At 39.7% G+C, this 26481-nt stretch overlaps 1 protein-coding gene across 1 annotated transcript; it reads left to right on the top strand.

The window, feature by feature from the left end:
* The first annotated feature begins 900 nt into the window (after positions 1 to 900).
* Positions 901 to 26020, top strand: LOC112455711 (serine/arginine repetitive matrix protein 2-like). The gene is made up of 10 exons (XM_025017814.1): positions 901 to 1009; positions 5651 to 5726; positions 15774 to 15968; positions 16176 to 16526; positions 16751 to 17067; positions 17811 to 22329; positions 22689 to 22919; positions 24172 to 24401; positions 24684 to 24864; positions 25021 to 26020. The coding sequence occupies exons 2-10, from the start codon at positions 5685 to 5687 to the stop codon at positions 25294 to 25296; spliced, it is 6342 nt and encodes a 2113-aa protein (XP_024873582.1). The 5' UTR covers positions 901 to 1009; positions 5651 to 5684; the 3' UTR covers positions 25297 to 26020.
* The last annotated feature ends 461 nt before the right edge of the window (positions 26021 to 26481 follow it).

The following is a 26481-nucleotide window of genomic DNA, read 5'->3' as shown; positions in this document are numbered from 1 at the left end:
CAATTGATTGCGATTAGTAAAGTATATTTGATAGAAAGTATATTTTCGGTTGTGCCATTAACAATTTATAAAGGTTTTGCGCTTTCCAATCTTCTTCGATAAGGATTGTTTGTTATTGTTAATTTTTTCCACAAGAGAAAATACCGAAAATAGCATGGTTTCCACGAAAGAGTTGCGAATATTTTTCTATATAAATTGGAACTGGGATACAGTGCAGATAGAAACATTATATCGGCCTTTGGAAAGCTCTGTTAGCGAAAGGATTCTTCGATGGTTCGAAGAATTTCGTTTTGAGGATTTGAGCTTGGAAAATAAATCTCAAGGAAGATCCAAATCAACTTTAAACGAAGATTCAGTCTATAAACATACAATTTCTTTTAAATAGTTACATAATTTCAAATTACGTTAGAAGAAAACCTAATGCTAATTATGCATGTCTTGGTTAATAACATTTTTTTTAATGCAAAATTTTGTTTTGATCTACAAAATTGGTAATTTTATATGATACAATCTAGTATATTATTCCACACAATACCGTCTACCAACGATTGCAATCTTTCCTTCATACACTCTATGAAATACCTGTTAAGACTTCAATTTATCAAGCATGACCAACTAGTCTATCATCTCTGGATGATCCATCATGTCGATAAATCACTTCATGAAGAAACTTTATTACATCTTTGAAGCTCTTCCAAGGACACCATCCGGCGGAGGGACCACGCGATCCGACCTGTCGTCATTTCTAGCAGGACGCGCCACGTTCACCTGACACTTCCTCCCTCCAACGTTCCCTCTCGGGTTCATGAACCCTTCTCGTTTACTCACCGTCGCCTTCTTACTCTCTTCACTCTTCCAGCTGGGAGGGAGAAGGACGGAGAGGGAGTCGCAGGATGAATCAGAGAGGGACGGTGGAACTGTCAGTGCTGCATTGGTCCTCCTCGCGTAAAGACGGGCCACGGATCATCTGTGATTACCTTCCTGCCGGAGTCCTTTCCCGCAGACAACGGTGAGTGCACTCTCTCCGTCTCTCGCTCTCTCTCTTTCTGTCATGCCACACCGGCGCGGCGTCGTCGTTGCTCGTATATTTTGTTCCCTCGCGCTATCGAGTTCAGCGCTAAGTAGATTCTGCCTTATCGTGCCGTCTCAATAATGCAACAGACGCATACAAGCATGAACCGTAGGACGAAAGACGAAACACGCTATGCGAGTTACATTTTGGCGAATGTCAAAAGGATTTTCAAAACAATTCAATCCAATTCAATCCAATCTGTGTGACGCTCTTGTGTACATTTATTCCATAAAATCACCAAATGTTCTCTGTGCTAAGGAACGTTCTTTGAAATCGATTTCTTTTGAACAAAAATATCGAGGCGTCTGGAAAGATATTTTTGATATTTTCAGATTTGCTCAATTAATCGTCCATACTGCGAACGACATTGACATTTCTTTGAGAAATATTAATCAAATTTTGCATGCCACTCCAATGCCCATTAATTTATCGCGGAATACTGCGCTAGAAGTTAGTCGTGAGAGGCGTTCTAACTCTCTAGCCGTTTTTCATAAAATATAATAACGATTTTCAGCGTGGTTAACGCGTAACTAATGATAAAGCCATTATCTCATTCATTCTTTTCCTAAAATTGTAATTGATGAGACGACGTGAAAGCATCATTAAATTATTAAAATTAATTTGAGCAAATATTTATCATGGACGCAATAAAGCACAATGGAGCGCCGTCACTTTTGATAGTTTGCCCTTTAATGATCGTAAGAACAATATACGTGAATATGCATTGTTATAAGTTCACCCCCCATCGCAATTGAGATAAAAAAATACTTTGACTTTTAAGATGTAAATAAATTAAAAATTTAGACTGTAATTGAAATGTGTTTATATCACGTTTGTTATAAAATGTCTTCCATGACAATAGAAAGTCCAATTGACGTTACAGTCTTTCGCAGAGAAACAATGTTTTGTAAAACAGCGTTTTACAAAACTGAGATTCCCTCTCGACGTTACAATTTATTTCAATGAATGAGATCGCGCAACATGTCGCACGCTTAAATTCCGCTATAATTGCGCAATCTAGAAGCTGTTCGTGGATAAGCGACGCAAATAATTCTCAAGCTCTGCTTTACGCCAATCTCACCATGTTAGACCCGCGGCGTAATTACTGACGATTACTCGGAGAGAGAAAGAAATTCGCGTCTGCCGTGCGTCTGGGGGCTTTGCCGAGCCGAGATGAAAGATAATAGGAATGTGAGAGAGGAATGGCCAGACGCGCGTTCTTAAGATCCAGCCACCTAATTGCACCGTTACGCACAGCCCGTTAAATCATCGCGAAAGCACCGCTTCTCCCCTGTATCGTCCGAATCTCAAAGACGCTATTAAAAGCCGCTATGGCATTAATTGCGGAGTAATTAACTCCGGAGAGCTATATCGAATATTGTTTTGTACCATACAATGCCAATTTGGCGTTTAATCAATGCAGAATTGTAATCTAGCGCAATTTAATTATAATTACGAATTTAACTAAATGAATTGTATGGTAATGAAGCTATAACGCATATTTTCATTGAAGCTCCGTCCCAAGTTTTATATTGCCGTATAGAAATTTCTGTATGGACGGCAGACTGTTTATACGTATTTCAGCAAAAAAAAAGAAATCCTCACGTTGCGAGATATGCCTCGTGCAAATTTACAGAAAGCGAAATTAAGATCCGGCTGACAAACTCGTGCGAATAATCGGATCCAACGGAGGAGCTTGCCCATCGTGCTTGCTGGGCAATCGGCGCGAATTGCAACGCTCTGTGTTGTTATTCCGACATGACGTATCAAATGCATTCAGCTGCACGAATGCCCGGCGTCTTTTCTCCCTCGTCTTCGAATTGGGCACGTGCTGGCCATGTGCGAGTACGAACCTAATTGTGCGCGCGTGTACGCGACCCGCGCTTGCCAGCCGTTTGTGCATGCACGCGCGAGTAATAACGTCGAAAATTCCGATGTCGTGGTTCGCGCGTTATTAAGTTGCTGCAGAGATTCTTATCTACCACCACTTGAAAGTGATATCTAATTGCCCGAAGAATAAAGCGTTTCTTGCTTCTTTTCATGACGCCACTTAGTCGCCGCAACTCTATATACGCAGCATAATATTATTTCATTTTTTGTTTGCCCTCGCCTAGTTCCATTGTCTCGGACGATTTATCGGCACGGTTACACATTCGCGTTTTGCGAACTTTATCGTAAATGACCGCACGCGCGTGCAGTTTAATTATAGAAATGGAGCTGTGTACTTGCTGGTGACCATACGTATGGGAGTAGCCTATGGTAATCGTGGCGAAGAGTACGTTTTTAGTAAAACTATAAATAATCCACGCAATAAGAGCATGCGAAAGTCGAATACCTGGGTCACCGGACGTTTTCGTTCGCTTCGTGCATATACGCCGTCGAACTCGACAGATTCGCGTATTGCAAAGTTTGCAAGTCAAACCTAATCGAACGAATCTACCTCAATACCACAGCTTTGACGTAACGAAATTAATTATTTAACCATCATGAACATCGCTTACGTGTACACCGACAATAAGGATCGGACAATTTGCGGTAAAAACGAGAAATATTAGAAGCGAGTAATAGATAAAAATTCTGGTTGTTAATTAATGTCGTGTTGATTATCTTGTGTTGATTAACGTAGATGCGATCTCTTCGAATACCGTGTCGTAATTGTATATCTCTGCTTCGGTTACGATGATTTTAAAAGAGCTAATTAAGTGCTTAATGCGACAATGAGGAATTACTTCTAGCACTACAATGTGCTAACGCGAAACATGTGCCTTCACGCTCGGAGAAAATCGCAAATAAGTCGCGAGCCGCTATGTCTCTCGGTTCTTAACCATAAAAGTCTCGCGATTACGTCAGGGTTCGTGAGTCACAATGTCTGCTGGCCTAAAAACGCTGTTACCACAGCGAGCCATCACGTGTCAATAATTTCTTGAAGAGCGTCTCGTCAAGGACGGCAGTCGCGGTCGAATTTTAATGAATTTACATTGCGGATGCACCGACGAGAAAAGAAAGACAGGCGTTATCGTTGGCTCCTACTTTTATGCGGAAAGAGATTTATGTAGCGATCGGAAATATGTCTCTCTATTCTAACGCCGCAACTGTACGTTAAAGGATCACGGATGAGAAGAGTATAAAAACGATCGAACGCGATAACGTGATATCAAACGCGCCCACGCTGCTGCTGATGCACCCACACTCACTCTCGATCTTTACAGAGGGATGAATCGCTCGAAAAGAGCAACAAAATGATCGATTTCACCGCTCCATCCAGAGCTCGAATTCGTTTTGGCTTTACAATTAACTTTTGCTAGCACCGCGCGAATTGCGCTACGATAATGCGGCAGGTGGAAGCAAAAAGTGAAAGCCAATTATAAACCTTTGATATATCCTCGCTCGGAAATCGCGTGCACTCATGGTAGCTTGACGTTTCTCTTTGCGCGACTTTGAAAGATCGACAGCTTAAAGAGAACTTTACATTTTTATTTGTCTAAAATATCACCTATTATTAAGTGTATTAATTTTCATTATTTAATAATTATATAAAAATTAAATTTAAAATTTGTATCATATAATAATTTAATACTAATCTACAAAATACTGATATGTTAATTTAATTAACACTTCATGATAGAGATACTCAATTTTATATCGAAATGTGCGACATGTTACAGACCTGTAAGTAATGAATTTCTAAACGCAGAGCAAGCAATATTTATTTGGTCATTACGATGCATTCACTTATGGGGCCACTTATGCTTTGTAGCTAATATAACCAGCATGCAACTCTATTTTAAGTATAATTATTTGGAACTCGAGGAACTGCATCGTTTTCCACGCACACACGCCGAACCGATTCTATTTTCACCCGCGATATTACCACTCTACCAGTAAGCGAATTACAGATACGCAATATTTGTCTAAGTGTTTATGACGCCAACGCTACTACCTTTATCGGAATATTCCGCAAACGTATCTCAAGTTAACGAACTGGAAAAGCAGTTCGTAATCCCATGAAAAATATGCGAAATTGATAGAATTTGTTAATTTCAATTTAACGTTATATTTAAATTTTAAATTACCCAAATAGTACGTATCTGTTTTTTCCTTAAAAAAGTCCGTCCCACCCGTTGCATGTAAACTTGGCGCGAGACACGTGTCTCTTGATAACTCTACATTTGCATTGCCCTTCTTTTTTTTATTCGTCTCTAAACACCTATATTTAAGTGTAAAAGCACTTTGCATGTTAAAAAATAAAAATGTCTTATCTTTAAGTCATATTCTAGCGTCAACAACATTAAATTGATAATCTCTAAACATTAACTACTTTGCTTTTTTTTATTGTAACACGTTTTATAATATAAGTTAAATTTAAAAATTTAATAAAGATTTATCAGGCTTGACGTATCGATACTGTCTTCTCAAGGAAAAATGTTACAAATTATTTTGTTAAAATTCAAATAAAAGAATTCAGACCGCCGCGGCGCCGGTGATATGTTAAATATTATACATGTGTTAAAATTCATATCGATCAATCAATGTCCATTCCTGGTTTCAGAAATGACGAAACTTTTATTGTTTTTACAGAACGAGAGCATCGCGAGCAATAGACAGCTGAAATATGGCAGCACCACAGGCGTCGTCGCGTCTCGAGATGCTGCAGGTAAAATAATCGATTTTGTCAACTTTAAAAATGGCAGCATTAAAAAAGATAAGTTTCCATCGACAGACAAATTAATAGGTTCATTTAAGAACAAATGTATCGTTTAACAACAGTGGCGTCTTTCAAATGTCGCTTGTATATAATTGTATATAATTGTTGCTATATAAAATTATAGTAATAAAATATGAAATAGTGTGAATAAAGAAGTAATGATTTGATCAACTGAGATCTCGTTTCATTATAAATTTTTTTAATTGCAATAATTTTCAATAAGGGCAAAATTGATGGGATCTTAAATAAAGTTTGGATTGCCGATTAAATTGTCAGGCAAGTACTTCCTTATTTTTTTATAAATAATATACATTTGTCAATGTCTAAAAGTTTGATGCTAATGAAGAATTGCTATAATGATATACTCTAATAATTACTATTAAATGCATTATTAATCATTTCTTTCGCCGACATGGATATGGGAGCTTATAAAAGTTTATTCTCAACTGTGACGCTTCATTACGTCAGATGTTAATCATAATGTTCGTAAAATAAATCGCGTGCATCGTGCATCTGCAAAAATGTTATATAAAGTAGAAACGCATTCTTGATTAGAATCTTTTTTGCGCGAACGTAACAAACTGTACGTCGACTGTTGCGTCGCTGCAATTATATCTTTCTCTTTCTCCCTTCCTCTTTTCGTCACTTGTACTTAATATCGAAATACATTCTGGTTAAGGTAGACCGGTTAAGGCAGTTTTGACGCTGTTCTTTTGGCCCACGTATCATTTCTGTATCGAACGAGCGCATATATGGCATCTTGATCGTAACGCGCGCGCAACGATCGACCCACGTATCGATATATCCAAATCCGATGGACAGCTGATATTTAGATGAATATCAAGCGCAGATCTCTCTTCCGCCTACTTTTCTACTATATGTGTTTCCTAGTATCTTGACATAAAAATTGATAAATTCAGTACTTACGTAAAAATTATAGAAGAGGCTCTAAATTAGTCTAAATAATAATTAATCCATTATCGTGTGTTTACTTTGAACACTTCTTATAAAATAAACAAACGATTAATACAACGCAAAAATAAACTTATAAGCGAAATCTAATAACATAAATATTCATGCGAATACTTTCTTTTTATATTTATTTCTACATACTCAATTTACTCTCGAAATCGTATCCACGTTTTAGAAACGCCCTGCATATGAACTTTAATAGCTGACTTTAATCTCTTATACGACACACCTCTAAGGGCATTCCCCGGCAAAAGATAGGCCTATGTTAAAACGAAAGAAGAATGGTGAGACTTGAAGGGAGTAAAAAAGTGAACGCTTGGTTTGTCAACCATGACCGACTATTGAGGGACTCGTGACCATAATACTGTGACGTCACTTCCTTCGCATTGAGATGCGTCATGCGACAGACTTCTCAGACGCATTATCTTCACTAAACTATGTACATATGTCTTAAAAAAAGAATCTTCACAGCTGTTCAGAAACGGATGGTAATCTGTCCTCATATATATGATTCTAATTTTGCAATTGTTTTTTGCACTACTACGATACATGTTATTTATGTATAGCACTCCCTGCGGATTCTATCGATTTCTATCGATAGGTAGTCCGAAATAGACTTCAAATCATTCAATTATTACACAATTGCCAAGTTAAACATAGTATTTTTCCACAGATTCTGTCGCGGTTTATAGGTAACCTAAAATGAATTTTAAGTTGTCTAAGTGCAGGTCCAAGTATAAGTTTGCACATGTGTGTATAATTCAATAATTCTTTCTAGAAAACGACCTCTGAAAATAACTTTCAAAGAATACAATTTTCGAAGCGATAATCTACTTCAGTTCTCACAGTTCTCAATAATTCTTCCTGCTCACATTCACTATTTTTATGCACGCCCTGGTTATGATAATACTCTTGACGAAACTGTTCAGTGCATTTGCATATTGCATATTATTTGACTTGAAGATGAGAAATCAAGTGGAAGTCCATATACACATTAAATAATTTTATATTAGCCAGCTTCATCTTTTTTATTTTGGCGCGTCATGATTTTTATGCAACGAATTGTTTCTGTGTATCCGTTTTGCGCAGGCATGTAAAATGAAGATCAATCTTTCATACAAATCTTCTTGACGCTAAGGTATCAAAAGATCGCGGGCAGTTTCATCTTTTAATGAAAAGGTTATTAAGCAAATCACGCGATGTATTTTACTGATACACCAAATTCACGAATATCATCACTACTCGATCACAAATTTTGCAAATTAATTTATTATGGATCATTAAAATTAACTACTTTACATAAAAATATTACTAATTATAGTATCAGATTCTTAAAAATATTTATACCATACTAAAACAAAGATACTGCGCGAAAATCAACGATCTCGCGTCGAAGAAAAAGATTAATTTTCTAATGATTAAAACTAATTCATTAAATCGAACGATAAAATTTAGAACAAATTTTACGCGATTAAAGTTGTTGCGTACTTCGTGGAAGTTGCCGCGTTGTTCTGAATTTCGTATAAGGCATGAGAGGAAGTGGATACGTGCAATTTCCAAAAAAAATGAAAAACATTAATGCAAACAGAGCTATAATGCGGAATGTATTATACGTAATGTGCGATTCGTCTTTAGGTAACTCTTGATATTAACGCGCAAAAACGATCAAAGTGTCGAGTGAATGACGCAGATATTTCGCGGTGCCCACGCTTGGCCTTCCTGCATCGAAGAAGTAAAAAAAAAAACGAACGGACATGAATACATTACGTCATTATCGCTTCGAGTATCCAACTCGGTCGTGATTATACACGATTATATTATCCGTTCGCTAATACTTCCTATAAATACCTTTTACAATTGCTGGTATTATTTTATATCATTTGGTACCGTCACAATAGACTGTGTCTGAGGAGAAAATTGGAATTCATTGGAATTATTAAACTGCAAAGTTATCTGAGAACTTCTAATTCTAAACTAAACGATTCAGACCATCGTTGAAAATAGTTTTTAGAAAACTATTTCATTCTTCGGGCTAATTAGACCGCGTAGTAATTGATGTGCTAACCCATTTTTAGATATCGTAGGAAGATGATGTACATCTGTAACGTGTTCCAGAATTTTATCGGACCGTAATCTTTTTACAAATTCCTCCTGGTTAAAAAATTACGAAAGGAAAATGCATAATCGTTGCAGCTAGCGTGAGAGAGTTAAACGTAGGAAAAAAAATCTTTATCAAAATCTTCAAACGCATAATTCTAATTTCTAATCGCATGTGACAGACATGCGTTTCACGTGCAAGCGTGTACGCAGCTCGGCACGCACCGACACGCAGGAAAGAGGTGCGTGTTGCACGGAAAGCGAACCTTGCTCGGATAAATCTGAAATGTGGATTCGGAGCAAGGAGGACCGCCGCGCCGCGAGCGGCAAACGGGTTAGCTCATAAATAATTGATGACGAGGTGCGATGCAGCTTCGTTCGCCACCGATTTGTAATTGTAATTTCGCGAGGTGCATGCCCAGTTAAGCAAAGTAATTATGGGCAGGTTTCGTTATCGGGACATGTGCACGATCTGTGGAAGACAACGAGATGCGCCGTAATCTCGATGTTGCCTCTCGTCTTTTTCTTTTTTCGTTGTTCCATCTCGCTGGTTAACATTTAACTTTCGTTGCCGCAAACAGCGCATTTCTAAAGCAGAGATCGGAACCGACGCGCACAGCACTTACAATTAGACATAGGAACTAGATCCGTGTTTCGATACTGCAAGCCCGCAAAAGTATCTCTCTATCTTTCGACGAAATCGCAATCGATTGGGATGCACTTTTCATGTTTATAACGGGAAATTAATTCCAAACTTATACCAGCATTGAATACCCTTTCGAGGAAGTGCCTCGCCGATACAATATATGAAGATGTATAAAAAGTTCCGCATGCGGTTGCACGCGAAAATTCGATTCGTCTTCGACGAAATGCAAAGTTCAAGGTTCCTCGAGAGCATCGTCGGTCGTGCGAAATGATTGGTTCTCGGTCTGCCGAGCGCCGTAATCGCGAGTATAGTACCTGCGCCCAGCATTTCCACGGTCCTCTCCGTGTCCCCCTTCCTCTAACAAACAATAAATCTTGTATTTTCGTAACCTCGTTTTCAAACGCGCCGTTCGGAAGCGGGCGACTCGCGGACAATCGATATTTCGGGAAAGGAAGGAGGGGTCATCGGAGGTATACACATACAAACGTATAAATAAATAATTCTCAAATGACTGTAGTCTCGTACGTCAAACGGCAATCGGATGGAAACCACTTGGCCGTATTCTGTCACTCGTTGACAATACATTTATGACGTAATAGGAAAAGGGATTTGGAAGCGACAAAAAATTCGATTATTGAGTTATTTTAATTGCAAAGTTCAGTCAAGAGAAATTGGACATAATTTCATTTATAATTATTTAAATTAAAACTAAAAACTTATACTTGGACTCTTGGCAATTTAGATTTTTTAAATAAATTACAATGAAAGAAAATGTTGCTATGTGTGACAACATATGAAGCACTTAAAAAAATATTATGCATATCGTATGAAGATTAATATTGTTAAGCCTAGTGTCCACGATGCTAGAAATCGCTCCGAGATCTCGGACGGGGAAAGAATTAACCAATGGCATTGGTCAATTGGTCGAATTGTTTAAATGTGATTGGTCAATTCTTTCTCCGTCCGAGATCTCGAAGCGATTTTCTAGCATCGTGGACACAAGGCTTTACGAAGATAAGATAAGCATTTCTTTCATTGGAATGAAATGGTTATCTCGATCTAAATTCGTTTGCAGCCGACATTGTTGAGAAATGACTCACCATTTATCTTCTCACAGAAGAATTATGTTTTCATTGTACATTGTTTTGCAAGCTACGCGTATTGATACTTTTAAAAGGAAAGCGTGCTTTTCTCGCGTGAAGGCAACTAATTTTCGCGACAGCTTGCCAGCAGCTTGCGGTATTTCCCAGCGAAAACGTAATTTTACGCGAAAAGCAGAGCTCGACGGGGGAATCAAAGTGACGCGCGAACGAGGCAATTCTCTTTTCTTCCTTTCATTTTCGTAGTAATATGACGCAGCAATACGTTGCGAACTTGATAGGCAGCACGCGAACGGGTTGTTTCCCGGGAAGCATTACAACGATTTTTCCTAGAAACCTATTCCTGACGAAGCGCACAGGGTATATAGCCATAAAAATCGAAATAGGACACGGTTTACACAAATATTCGATAGCTCCAGAAACTTTCCACACGAATGTGGGATGTATCTCAATTACTGTACCGCGCGAAACGTAAAATGCCTACGATTGAGATTTAAAATACGTGATACGACTAAAAATTTTTAGTAAATTAGATTTCTATTCGGCGGATAGTCTCGTCGCTTAGCGCGGGACGCAGCTGCGATAACGTTCACCTTATTGACGCAAATTGACATTAACTCGTCCAAACGACCAATTTTTCGCGTCCATGCAAGCGACAAGGAAGTAATAAATCTTGATAAACCAACTGCCAAACATACGACTCGTTTATATCAATTCCTAAGATCACTCCCATTACTCTTTCCAACCTTGAACTTTATACCTCGATGAAATTTCCAAGTAACATCGATGGGTTGTCTCGGAGTTCTTTGCAAGCGCGAATAAAACTTACCCCGACTGTAAAGACTGTAATATGCCGTGACGAACTAACTTTATTATTGCTACACTAAGTGGGGAAAAATAAAATTGCTTTTATACATGAAACGTTTTAATGATAGAAAAAGGAGAATACCTTTAATATAATTATTTTCTAAAAAAGAAGACCAGAGTGAGAAAGAGAGATTTGTTCTAGTATTTTAAGTGATGAAGTTTGGAGACGTTAATAAAAATTTGTGAAAGTGCAATAATAAAATGCAATGAATGTATCTCATTTCATTCAAAAATCTATTGGTATCATGTCGCATTATTTGGAGAAATCGCTGTCGTATATGGATTATCAAAATATCATGCAATCTCTCCTTATTTAAAAGTGACTTAGTATAGCACTAGAACAGCGAGCACGTCACGTTCTACATGCCTTATACCCTGCATGTACATAAACCCACTTATATATATTTGTAATTTTATTTGTCTAGTCGCTTTGCTCGATTACGCCACTGTTTGCGAAGGTAGGAGCGGAAAGAACGTTAAACTATTGAAGCGAATCGATGTAAATCAACACTTGAGACTCGGTCGCATGTGTGCTTTTTCGATCGTCCGCCCAACGGTAGCGCCCAACGGTGGCTGTCACCCACGGTCGTAAGGGTGGATAAGTGGATAGCTTAGACGGACATGCGCGCTGCCCCTCGCGATGTCAGCACGCTGTAGTCTGTAGTTTGCAACAACACTGTTGTGATGGTAACACTCACAGTGCCGCAGTCCTATCGGCGTTGCAATGTGCGCATTGACCGATTATTAAACCGTTCGTCCCCGGCTAATCGTGTTCCGTAACTTTCGCGAAATTAATCATTTCGCGATTAACTACGCGATCGTCTGTGAAAACGTCCGACTGCATTCGCGCGAGTTCGCAGTGGTACATACACGCGTTTTACCGGTTGGTGTTGACATTGAACACGTACGCTGTCGTGTTTTGCGCGCATGCAAATTTGCATGAACGTCAGATCGCGATTTCACGCGGAGAACGGTGCGCGTATCGCCGCGACGTTACACCGCGCGAGCGACATTATCTTTTGCAAAAATATATATCACTTACGCTAAAATATATAAAATCGAATCACATTCTGAAAAATGGCATAGTCGTGTTTGCTCGTGCCCATTCGTTACCGCGACTATATCGATTTAACGAAGATTGCCTTCCGTAGATTCGCTAAATAAAATTACGGCAAATTTCCATAAATTATCCCGGAAATTATAAACTGTCACAGTGTGCGACGTCGTGAAAAAACGTTCAGATATTTTAATAAGTGAAAAAATTCAATTCTGGAATAACATCAACGTTTTCTAAAAATATATTCCAAAATTGTTTTTCTACTTCTTTAATTAAAAACATTTAATCAATTCAACAAAGATATTTTATAATGAGATTACAAGAAAAATAAACTCGAAGATTACCAAATTTCTATTGATAATAAATCACAGATTGTCGCTACGTGTAAAGAGTTAAAATGATACGAAACATGCGGAGTAAAGAAATTGCGTGACGGCGCAGGTGCATCTGCCGCATAACATTTATTTAAAAAATTTAAAAAGTATCCACTAAGCGCGGGAGGTATTAATATATACGATAATATATAAGAGAAAGTTATTTATAAAGACGTTTCAAAGATAACATCAAGAAGTTATTTCCATTACACGCGAATTTTTAAAATATCGATAAGCAAACTTAATATGGCGCTCCTTAATAATGTTCAAACTTGCCTCGAACACGTAAGCTCCCTTTCGCGAAGTTGAAGAAGAAGAGATCGTGAACTTGACATATCGCAACCTCATATTGCAACCTCTACTTATCGTCAGTATAACTAGGCTCGTGTGACTACTACTCTTAAGCAAACTTCTCCTTCATACGTCTCTTCTTTTTTTAGGACTTCTATGTTAGACATCATGCATGCGCGAAACGTAGCTACGTTTTCTACATTTCCAAATCTTGAAATATTTAGAGATCGCGCATAATCGATAAATAACGATCAGACGTGTGAATTTAAAAATGTGAATTGGAAATGTGACTGGCGAGCTGATAAACTCTACAAAACTGAATCTATACGAGATGCTCGAAAAGAAATTGAGATGGCTACCTTTGAGTGCTAAAAAGAAAAATCGGTAGTGCCGATGATTCGTGATTGGATAAACGCGTGTCCTCGCGCGTGCCTGATTTTTCAATGTGAAAGAATTTGTGTGCGGATCTCAAGATAATCACAAGGCCGACGACATTCAGAAGAATTGAGAAACCGAAAAGAAATGCATATCCGGTCACAACAGCTGGGCGCTCGTGGAGTCTCCATGGACATGAAAACGTCATGGGCGGCTCAGGAACACGACTCCACGTTTCCTAATTTGGAAACTATGGTACTACTTTCAAAAGTTAAACTTCAAGTTAAATTTCAAAAATAAAATAAACGTGTCGCAAGATATACCAAGATCCAAAAATATAAAATATGTCACGGTCTAAAAATCAAATTTCTTATATTCCAAACGTCGAGTTTAATCAATGAATATACCATACATGTGCAAACGAGAAAAATATCGTTTAACGAAGACGGAGAGGCAACGTAAGTAGGTGATTGTATCGTCAAAGCGGGTCAACGTCAAGCATTTCGTAAGACGGTGTCCTGAAGTTGGAAAAGGAGAAACCGCGAAGCGAGGCACGGGAGAAACGGGAACGTCGCTTATTCTATATACGGTCATGTATGTCGGAGTCGTCGACTTCTCGAATCTCGAGTAATCCACGCTGTGCCCACGCGATTTAAATCGACACCCAGTCCACGATCCCTTCCTTTAAAAACCGCTCGCGCACGTTTCTACCGCACGTATAAAACAGATACGATCCCGAAGCGCTACTTCGCGTATCGTTTATTGATTTATTTTCAACTAACATTGTGCTAAACTCGCCATTTAAGTTTCATCTTCTTGTTCGTCTTTCGTCTATTTTTCGTTTCTCCATGTTCAATTCGCAATCAGCTATTAATGGTCGAAGCATTATCAAATAGCATTATTTAATTAGAACACGGCGGAAATAGCTATCATGTTTACCAGGCGTATCGATCGCTGAAATCTAACGGACATGTATTACCAATGTAATGGCAACGCATTACGGGTATTTACTGATTGGAAGAAATAATGATAATTCTACATATGCGGTCAATAACGTGTAATTTAACTCTATGTGCGTGGTTTACAAATTGTTTCCTAGATCTGGAAAATACTTTCGCCTTGTAATACTGGACTAATCTGACGTCTAAATAATTACACGTATTGGTCGTGCAGAATACAATGGTTGTCTAGAAGTCAAGATTGCCTTAATGCAGTTCTTTGTACCGCGTCTAAAAATTTCCTAGTATACTTGTTAATTGGTATATAATCACGAATAACCAATTAACACTGCATTATCATTATCAATAATCTCGTTGAATCTCGAGTTTACGCCGAGTAACTGCACGGTATATAGAAGCAAAGTGTTCAATATGGCGGGTTCATTAGGAACGAATCAATTAGTAGCGCGGCTGATTGCCGATGCAATCATTGAAGGGATATACAATTAGGAACTGCTGCATGATTATTAAACCGCAGTTGATCTTTGCCCCATCGTCGTTCCCAAAATGATTACACAAAATTCCAATTCTCACGGAATATATGTCGTAAAAAGTTAATAATGAGCTTATCAAGAAAAGCAAAAAAATTATTAAACCTTGGAGAAATATTACTCTATCAATTTATTTCTTTATGATATTTCATAAAAACGGATGTTTTAATTAAATAATTTAATTAAGCAATGTACTATAATTAAATTTTTTTTTTAATTTAGAGTATCGGGAGAAAATCTTTTTTTCTTCAATATACGATTATAATTGAATCAGTATAATTACTGAAAAAATCCAATTTACAGAATAGCAGCGCGAATCTTTTTTCGTCAACTCTTTTGTAAATGAAATTGAGACCTTATCATCATCGGTGGCTATATAATCGCACGAGTTCACTCATAACTTCGCAATCGAGAGTAATACCTCTAATAATACACCTCGGGTGCGAAAGAGCCAAAGCGTCGAGCGGCGCAGGGTTAAGAGACGAACGATCCCTGCTTTAGCATAATAACGAGTTTACTAACCCCCCTCGGCATGTAGGTTAGAGGTGAATCGATGAGGCAGCGCCGGTGCCTGCATGTGCATCGTCGTTTCTATAGCCTGCAGTAGAGCCTGCCGCGATACCATGCACCTCTCGCATGCGAGCCGACGTTCCAACCGCGAGCAACGTCGGCCCGCATTTCCGCGCGGCGACACACCGATACTCAAAGCGAATTATCCCGCGACGCAGGCCCGCTTCCAGCAGAAACAGCTGCAGGAGAAGGAGCAGAAGCTGCTGCAGCTGTACGACCAGCAGCAGCAGAGGGCCTACCAGGTGGTGCAACGGGGTAGCGCGGGTTCCAACAGCTCGAATCACGGCAGAACCGCGACAACAACGACGACGACGACGGCGAGCCACACGACCTCGACCTCGCAAGGCGGTAAAGTAAGTGGAAATCGGTTTACCTACTATAGAATCAGCCGTTCCGTTGCGCGCTGATTTATCTTCGAAAACGATTCCGAAAGTATAAATGCTATTTTTTATTATTTCTTTCACGCAGAAATGGAATTTTAGCAAGTTGCAAATTTAGGCGATCTTGCGAACGTTTAATTTGTCGTTTGAAATCTCGCTCGAGCGTTAATTGTCGCACAGGTGAGGCAAATGTTCGACGAGAGGCGGCAGACTACCGTGAAGGGAATCGACAGGAGCTACCCGCTGGAACCGCTCGAGAACAGGCTGCGAAAGCAAGCGAATACGAACGGCGTGGTGACGCAGAGGAACGGTAATGTGACGGTGAATCGACAGTCCGTGAAACGCGTGACACGCGCGGACTTCAACAGCAACGTTAACGGCGGCAAACCCGTCGTTTCTTACCACGAAGAGATCGTTCGCGACTCATTCGGGCCATCCGTACGTCGTCACGATGACGAGGACGAGTACGGCGTCGAGAACCGCGTCGCCACGTTCGCCAATGGACATTATCGTCACGAAATTGACAATGAGGTTGGTTGCACGCAAGGTGTTTAATTTTTAACTTGACGTCATATCTTGTAGGATACATGCAATTTAGTCGTATATCTAAAATCGCAAAACAGAAATTAGAAACATTGAAAAAAATATTCTTTTAAAATATATAATTCGTTCAACACAGATGTCACTTTGCTAAACATGTTTTACGAATATTGCTATTTTTTTTTATTACCCGTATGTTAATATCTTGAACGCAGCAAGAAGAAGCGATCGACCAGGACATGATAGAGAGAAATCGTATGATGGCGAAGATCCATCTGATGGGGTTCGACGAGACTCTGAAGCATCGCGTGAGGAACGATTTGGAGAGCGAGGAGTTTCCGGAATACCTCATGGTGGACGACAAGCCCGACAAGCTCTCGAAGAGGAACGTCACGAAGAAATTGTCTCAGGCGGAAGAACGACTCGAACGATTCAAGAACGCGAACGCGAAAAGGAGTAACGTGCCGAAACAGTCGACTTCGAGCACGGTGATAAGAAAGCGGTCGGAACAAGGGACAAAATCGAATTCCAGGTAAGAACGTTTCTCTAGAGTAGAGTATAGTAAAGAAGACAGATTATATAAGAATATGACACATTCTCGAGATTCGAAATTAAGTCTATTATTTATGTAGCTGTGCAAATAATTGCGAATCTCGATTATCGACAAATCGCTAACAATTCGCCGCTGCTTGCCAAAATTAATTTATGTGTATGTCACGTAGTTGCAATCGCTACCCTCGACTATTCCAAATATATCGCGTTAACAATGTCCATTGTAAAAAGTTCGAAAGGAAAAAGGAAGAATATAATATCACCGGTGATCGTTTTTGTTCTAATATGTGTTTAACCCTCGCCTCATCGCCGTAAACTAGAGCGAACATTAAAAAGAGGACAGACGGTGGATGACTAATTTGGCAGAATCGTAAACATTGAATAAATGAGCGGAGAAGAGTAATTAATTTGATTAATCTAAGTATGCAAACGAGCAAATGCGTGCCTTTGCTCCGATCCGAAGAAACGTGCAAAACCATTCAAGCTTAATTATCATCGTACGCGTCGCATTTAACCGCAATTCACGCGAAGCAGATTTAACACCGGGTTGCGAGGAAACTGTAACTAGCGCAACGTCCACTACAAAAAAAAACCAACTAGCGCTAATTAGCTTGGGCGCTGGGCCGAAAAATAAGGCCGACTGCTGTAAGAAAAAGCACGCCTCTCTTAGCGGTCCCGCTTCAAAGTCGTTCTACATTTGCTTTCTCGACTGTGCGTTCTCAGACTAAGGAGCGAGATCGCTGGGACTTCCCCAACCAGCATGAGAAACGGAAGTAGCCGGACCTCAGAGCGCAGTCAAAGGATTTTCGAAAATGCAAAAAGTCCGCTGTCGGTTAGAATTCGCGTAGCTGACGAAATGAGCGCGAGACGAAGGGAAAGTTCGGATACCGAGACGCTCAGTCAACGCACGAGTCCGCGAAGCTTCTTGACGAGAGAAGCTACAAAGGCGGAACCCGCTTCGAGATTTTATCCTCGGAATAATGAATTTAAGTCATTGACGTCCGATGGAAAAATATTCGTAAGACGTAGCGCGAGTCCGCAGTTCTTTTGTAGAGAATCCGAAAGATCTGTCACGACTATGAGCATCGATCGAAAGTCCGATTCGTCTGGATCACCATTATTTCATCGGGAAACGTCGACGAAACAAAACAGAAGTCCATTCTTCCTCAATGAATTCAAACAATCTCGCAGAACGAGTGAGTCTAAGTCACCAGTATGGGGTGACACAGGAATTTCGTCAAGACGAAGCACGAGTCCGCAATACTTTTATTATGAACCCAAACGGTCCGAAACAGCTATGAGTACCGATCGAGAAACTATCGGATCCAAATCGTCCGAACGGAGCAAGGGAATATTAAAGCGAGATACGACCGATTTCGAACGGAAAAGGGAAACAAGTACGACTCTCGGTCGACAATCTCCTCGATTTAAATTGCCATTGTATGAAGAGAATGTATTCAAAAGGCGAAGCACCAGTCCGCAATTTTTTTGCAAAGAATCCGAACGATCTGCCACGACCATGAGCATCGATCGTGCACCTAGTGAATCTAGATCGCCGTCATACGATCGAGAAATAATAACGAAGCGAAGCGGAAGTCCGCGATTCTTTCTAAGTGAGTCCAAACATTCTCAAAGAACGAGTGAATCTAAATCACCGATATGGAGTGACACAGGAATTTCGTCAAGACGAAGCACGAGTCCGCAATATTTTTATTATGAACCAAAACGATTCGAAACAGCTATCAGTACCGATCGAGAAACTATCGGATCCAAATCGTCCGAGTGGAATAAGGGAATATTAACAAAGCGAGATATGACCGATTCTGAGCGGAAAAAAGTTCAAACAAATACGACTCTCGATCAACAATCTTCTCAATTTAAATCACCATTGTATGAAGAGAAAGTATTAAAAGAGCGAAGCACCAGTCCGCAATTTTTCTGCAGAGAATCCGAACAATCTGCCACAACTATGAGCATCGATCGTGCATCTAGCAAATCTAGATCGCCGTCATCGCCGTCATACGATCGAGAAATAGTAACGAAGCGAAGCGCAAGTCCGCGATTTTTTTTCAGTGAGTCCGAACAATCTCGCAGAACGAGTGAATCTAAATCACCGATATGGGGTGACAGAGGAATTTCGTCAAGGCAAAGCACGAGCCCGCCATATCGTGAGTCCAAACGATCCGGAACAGCTATGAGTACCGATCGAGAAACCAACGAATCCAAATCGTCCGAGTGGAGCAAGCGAAACACAAGACCGCAATTTTTTTGCCGTGAATCAGAACGATCTGGCACAACTATGAGCATTGATCGCAAAGTTAGTGAACCTAGATCGTATGATCAAAAAATATTGACGAAGCGAAGCGCAACTCCACGACTGCTAAAAGGAAAGACCGAGCAACGATCTGTCATCACTACGAGCATCGATCGCAGATACAATGGATTTAAATTGCCTAGAATTACGCGCGACAAACGTTCTACGAGTCCGCAATTTTTCTGCAAAGAATCTGAAAAATCTGCCACAACAATGTTGATCGAGCCAAGATCGAGATCAACGGATTCTACTAAAAATGTATTAAAACATCGCACTTATGTCCCAGATACTTCCTATAGACGACCTGTAAAATCTCCGATTGATAAAAAAGTCAGTTCTACGAAATATAGACACACTCCAAGTCCTTCAATTACTAGACACGAAGTGAAAAGAGCTTCCAGTAAAAACGAAGTCTTCAAAAATATTACGGAAACTCGCAGATCATCGAAAATCTCGGAGACATCCGCGACATCGGCCAGCTCGATCGTAAACCTCAAGTACGGTTTGGAATTCGATAATATTTTGCAATCAGCAGGGCTCGTCCGTAAATTCATGAAGTCCCAAGACGGAAAACATCGCGCCATTCGTCAATCGCCCTCGAAACGCAATAGTACAAACGTAAATACTCGAATCTCCGCAAGAGGCAATCAATCGAAAAATCAACGTAAAACACCGCCACTTCTCCAAACAACGAGATCGCCGTCTATTGAAAGCAGGAAGAGAGCCACGCCAGAGTTCTCTCGCAAAACCATTACGCCGACAGAAGTTGACATGGACATTCAAGAGATTACTATGACGGATCATCGTATTGAACGCGACAAACTGCAAAAAGCGTCGAGCCCAATACTGAAGCGACAATTTGATGGAACATACACGAAATTGCCTAGCGGCAGAGCGAAATTCAAAACCTCGATCACCTATCCTGTTCGCAAAACGCATAGACAGAGAGAGTCCATTTTCGAATCAAGCGCTTTCAAGAGAGATCTCTCCAAAAGGAGATACACGGATCGCCGAAGCGATCGAGAGAGCGAGGAAAGTGTCATCAGCCTGAAATTCGGTCCTGTAAGCGAAAGTTCTTATCTCGGAACTCGCGACAGGAAAGATGAAAGTAGAATGTCTTCTCAAACGCGGAAACAATCCGCAAGAAATCAAGCTAACTACATTGCGACTCAATCCACGAAACGTGAAGATCGAGAGCGCGCGAGTTCTCGATCTTTAAATCGAATGCGAAATCGTTCTGCAGAAAATAGGGCTGATAATCCGAAAGCAACGTCTCCTGATTTTTCTAGGGTAAGAAAATATACAGTTTCGCCGATTTTATACGACTTCGCGGGGAGGACCAAAGAAGCACGCACAAAATTCGATCAACCGCAAAACTTGCGGTCTGCGCGACTGGTGCAGGGTACTGCAAAGGACAGAAACTTGTCTACAAACGACGAATATAATCGAGGAAGAGGAGAAGACAAAAATAAAGACAAAAATAAAATAGGAGTAGATGAGGTTGACGCTGGGATCGGCGTAAAGTATCAAACGGTAGCTGAAACCGCTTTGAATGAAGAGATCAAGGATTACCGCAAGATCACTCGCCCAAACTTCACTGATCGGATCGCAAACAAAAAGATCTCCCTTCGCGAAACGATGCAGAAGCCGATGCAGTCGAGTACTTCAAAGAAAACAATCTCTCCGACGAGAGAACGTGGCAGGCGGCACGACGTAAAGTCTAGGGTTTCGCCACGCGTTTCACCTTTGCGAAAAACAGCAGAAATTTCTCGTGACGCCTGTATCCCGAAAATTTTCTCATCCCGGAGTATCGTATCAAAAGCAGATCAAAGCTCTGCATCTAAATTTTCGACGTACACCATCAAAGATCGCAAACACGAGAGTGTGCTAGTCGCGAAAAAATTGACGGAATCGTTCAATAAAATGAGCGTAAAACGTAAGACCGAAGATAGCGTGAAAGAATTTTCGAAAATGCTACGCGAGGACAGATCTGAAAAAGATCTCAAAAGACTGGACTCCGTGGAGTCGGCGTTGAGACGATTCGATTCCATAGGTGCGGAATTTGAACGTTCAAGTCCGACGAACTTCCGGGCATCTCCAGAGATCTCCTTACAAACGATAGACGCCCAAGCAAAAGTTTCCATTAAAGAATCGATCGCCTCTGAAGGAACAACAGTCCCTTCTCGCGAAGTAACGGATCATACGATTTTGAGATCGATGCTAAAATCTCCAGTCGACAGAGATCTGAAAGCTAAAAACGCCGCGTACAAAAGTGATTTCAGAATTCTCCAAAAGAAGACTCGCCCCTCTAAGAGATCAACGAGAGTCGGAAGCCCCATCGAAAGCAAGCAGAGATCAACGAAAATTCGATCACCGACGTGCAAGCGGCGATTGTTTGAATCCGATTCGGAGAAGGAGATTCAAGAAGAACGGCCAAAATCGAGTTACGTAAAAGCGCGAAAGGATGAGAATTGTCCCTTCGTAAATTTCAGATTTCGTAAAGACAAAGCAATCTCAAACAAAAGGTCTTCCAAAGGTCTCAGTCACGACGTTACGAAAGAATCGATGAGTTCGGAAGAAACGTCCACGTTTTCCGTGAAACCGCTGCGGTCCATCGAGGATATTCGAAAATCGATCGGTGACGAACGAAATAAATTAGTCGCTACGGGAGAGTCGAGGTCAGCGATTGCAAATCAGCGTTCGGCCTCGCGAGAGGCGAGGAGATCAAGTCCTGTGACCAATGCAGCGAAAAACGTATTTCTCGGCGCCGATCCCGCGAGACTGATTAAAATTAAATCCTGTGTATCCAGGATCACGAAGAGCCCGAGCCCCGATTTGACTGCGACAAAGCAGCGCGAAACGAACGCGCGAGCGACAAGAGGAAGCGCTCCTTCGTCCCCTTCGAAAAGTCCTGAGGTTGCCCCTAGGGTAAGTACGATTGAAAAATCCGATTAAATCACTGTAAACTTGCTTTGTGATAACGAAAATGACTTTACAACGCCCTATTCCTTTCTTTTCATTTATTTATTTTGTCTTCTACCTATTATAGTAAAACGAAATTTTTGTCCGATTACGTTACAGATGTTAGGTTAAATTTTCCTATAGATTAGTAGTGTATCATTAGTCGATTAGTGTATTATTGAAACCTCGTAGAATATTAAAAATGTTTCGTGATCCATCATGATTCCGTTTTCTTCCTTACCCGAAATATTCAAGATAATTGGTATATGTTTTCGTATTATAATTGATTTTAAATTAATATTGAATTTAATGACCTACTCCCTCAGCGTACAGAATCGAGGAATCAAGAATCGAAGCCTTCGAGAAGATCAACGATCGGAAAAGGTGCGGATTCGACCGGAAATAAATTCGACACAACCGACGGTGTCGTTCTCCAAAATGGTTCGCCGGACGAATCTACAAGAAAATCCTTTATGATCGATTTCGACGATCGACCATCGAAAGAAGACGATGCAATGCCGTTCAAAAAATCGTCGATGAAGAAGTCTTCTAACGACGTAAGACCGATTTTTTTACTTTCCCATGCACAAATGTTATTTATTATATTGTTTTCATCGCCTGGACCAAGCGACGCTGCGTGAAATAATTCATTTCTCACCTTTCGTTACTTCGGGTTGCTTTCTTTTATAAATCCACACAAATCTAAATTAACTGATTCATTTTAAGGCAACAGATGTATGGAATGCTATAAATTTATGTTATTATCAAATTGCATACGTTTATCTAGATATGTGGTATACATTTAAGGTATACATTTTTCGTGGTATATATTTTATAGGTTGCCATACATCCGTTACCTCTATCTAAAAAAATATGTTAATTCATTACTCACCGACCCCGATGCGCAACAGCGGAATTACATCTGCCACGTAGCTACGTTGTATCTGTAACATACAAACATAAAATTCATATTAAAATGGTGTTCAAAAAACCGAATGTTTTGAAACATAATTCCTATGTGCATCAAACTTTTTATTATTTAATTAGATATTAATTTAAATGATGAAACATTTTACGAAAAGAATCTTTACAAAGATAAATTTCTACAATATTAAATTACTTATTTTCTTCTAATTATTATTTCTAAATCACGGGGAAATAAAACAACTCGAGAATAAACAAGAAAAAATTACTTTTACACGAAATAAAAAATAATATTTACCGCAAAGTTGTTCCACTGGCGCCCGATGCCTCTCCCAGGCCTCCTCCTCCTCTCAGGCTGTCCTTTCGGGTTGTCAGCTCCCTCGATGCGACACTTTCCGCGTCGATATCTTCTGAAACATATAAATAAATGATTTGATATTAACTAATTCTTACGCATCAAACTTCTTATTCATCATTCAATTACACATTTACTTAAATAATTATACATTTTCCGAAAAAGATATTTACAAGGCCAGATATCTGGCGCAAAACTAAATGTTCTCACGGTTGTGTAGTGTAATTTATTTCCCAAACAATTGCAATCAAAGTCAATTGGCGGATATAATCTGTCAAAAAGTCAGAAGAAAACTCACACGTTAATTGCAGCATTCAGGAGAAAGTGTCAATGAAGGCAATTAATAAACTCAAATTACATTATAGAAGGTACAATTATGTTAACTTAGTAACCTAAATTTTTACTTCGCCATCGAAAAGCGAATTCTTCAATCAAAATCGCGTACGTTTCAGTGTACATTCTGTATAGAAATATATTTTTACGTAACTTTTATATCTCTTAATTTATACGCGCAATCTGTTTATTTGCAGAAGCAACAGACAGCTTCCAGTGTATCAGGCCAGCCGACCTCGTCGTCGAATTCTAGTTTTAACTTAGTTCAAGATTCCAGTGTGAAAAGTAGAATGGCGGAAAGTGAAAGAGGAAAAGGAATAGGAAAAGGAGGAGTTAAAAGTAAAGGTAAAGGTACAGAAAAGCCTTCTTCCAGTAGTGGCAAGCTTGCAAACGCATCAAGTTTCAATGAAGATACAACTACCGATACGTAAGTTTTTTACGGTCCAATTTTATATTTTATTAGGAAACAATAATTTTTATGTCAGATAAAAATCCATATAAATTATTATCAAAATTGGAACCTTTTTCAAATTTCTGTCTGTGACTTTCAAAAGTGTAATGTGAAATATGAATGTGATGTTATTTTCATAGAATTTAGTATAATTTATATCATAAAAATTAAAAACTTAAAAATTCTTTCATCTCAAAAAGATTAGATAATATAAACGTAAAGTTTAATTATTATATGATATTGTAACTAAAATGGCAGGAAAGGTCTGGTAAGGTGTAAAACATGCGGGCGTAGCTTCGCGCAAAATCGAATCGAACTCCACGAAGAGATCTGCGTGAAAACTGCGACCAAGAAGAGGAAGCAGTTCGATCCAGTGATGTGCCGAGTTAAAGGAACCGAACTCGAGCCTTTCGTTAAGAAAGGCCTCGCTAAGCGAGAGGTTGGTATCAAAGAATATCTTCGGAAAGAATCAATGATTAAAAATGTATACGCTTCGTCCGGATTGTCGCGGTTTTATTTCGCGAAGTCCGGTGCCTGGCTAACTCGTTCCCTCCCAAGGAAGACAAAAGCATTCATACGCTCACATTGTTTTCAGACAAAAACGAAGAAGTCGGAGTCGAAGCCGGACTGGCGACGCAAACACGAGGAATTCATCAGCGCAATCCGCTACGCAAGGGAGACGCAGGCACGATTGGCGGCGGGTGAGAATCTGAGCGATTTGCCGCCCCCGCCACCCAGCGATACCAGCGATTACGTTCAGTGCGAGCACTGTGGCCGGAAGTTCAATCGGTCTGCCGCGGAGCGGCACATTCCGATCTGCAAGCGTATGCACGATAAAAAGCAGACGCAAGCGCCGAGGGCGAGACGCTAGAAGAGGAAATCGCGGCGACGCCCAGTCTCTCCCCGGTCCCTCTCCGCAAAGAAGAAAGCTCGTTCTTGTACTCCCCGATAAATTAGCGTCTAATCTTTTTAAGCGCACTCTTGCCCTCGTCTCTTTCCCGGCGCCGATTCACAAGCCTAACACTCCCCTTTGTACGCGAGACGCGACTCACTCCATTTCGAGATCTTCGCCTGCTTCACGTTTAATGTCGAAATGTTGTGTCAAAGAATTTGATAGGTTGATATTGAAGAACTCGTTTCTAAATTGTCTTAAATTTTATTAATTAAAGACTGCACGCGGAAATGGGTTCTTCGACTGGAACGTGATTTGTAACGCTATGACGGTCTAAATTGAGTGAAGCAGACGAAAATTACATTAATAATAAAAAAGATTATCTATGTGAGCTAATGGCAATGTCGTAATTTAATCGTAAATTCGAGATTATCGAATGTGACAGCAATAATCAAGTATTGATGTTCAAAGTCAAATAGTTATGCCGCCGCTGACTATCGCTTTTCACTCGTGAAGCTGCTATCGCCCAAGCGGGTGCTTTGAATAACTATCGATAAAATTTTTTATCAATTGAATTTTATACGTATCGTAATTGAATGCAATTTTTATAACCGCAAGCGATTATACACGCGAAGTAAAAATGTAAAAAAAAAATAATGCGTTGATAATGTATATGAAAGAAATATATTATACGTAGCACGAATGTGGGAGTGAGAAAAATCGTAATTCTTTTCGTGACACACAAAACAACGAATGCACAGTTTCATCTTTTTCAGTCGATTTTTTACTTAACTCTCCAGAAATAAAAAATGTCGCCAATTATTCATCTATACCACGTTACGTTCTGTGGTATCCTAATTAGAGATTTCTCGATTGTTATACGATTTAGTATTTTATTAATTTTTTCTATTATTTTTCTAGTTTTATTTCTATATTTTATTTTCTACAGCCTTGGCTAAAATTATTTATATTAAAATTAAGTTTTTTTTTCTTTTTTCAAAATAACATTTGATTTTTAAAGAAATAAAAAAATAAACGCATAAACGCGTTCATAATAATGAACGCTCTGATAAACAACTTTCAAATAATAAAAGTCTTTCCTGGAATTAGATTCCGTACAGCATAATAATTATGAGAGTGCCTAATAATATCAGCCAAGGCTAG

The sequence above is a fragment of the Temnothorax curvispinosus genome, unplaced genomic scaffold, assembly GCF_003070985.1.
Source record: "Temnothorax curvispinosus isolate PA1 unplaced genomic scaffold, ASM307098v1 QBEX01006326.1, whole genome shotgun sequence".
Classification (NCBI taxonomy): domain Eukaryota; kingdom Metazoa; phylum Arthropoda; class Insecta; order Hymenoptera; family Formicidae; genus Temnothorax; species Temnothorax curvispinosus.
Note: the sequence above shows the minus strand (reverse complement) of the source record. Positions and strands in the feature narration are given on the sequence as shown.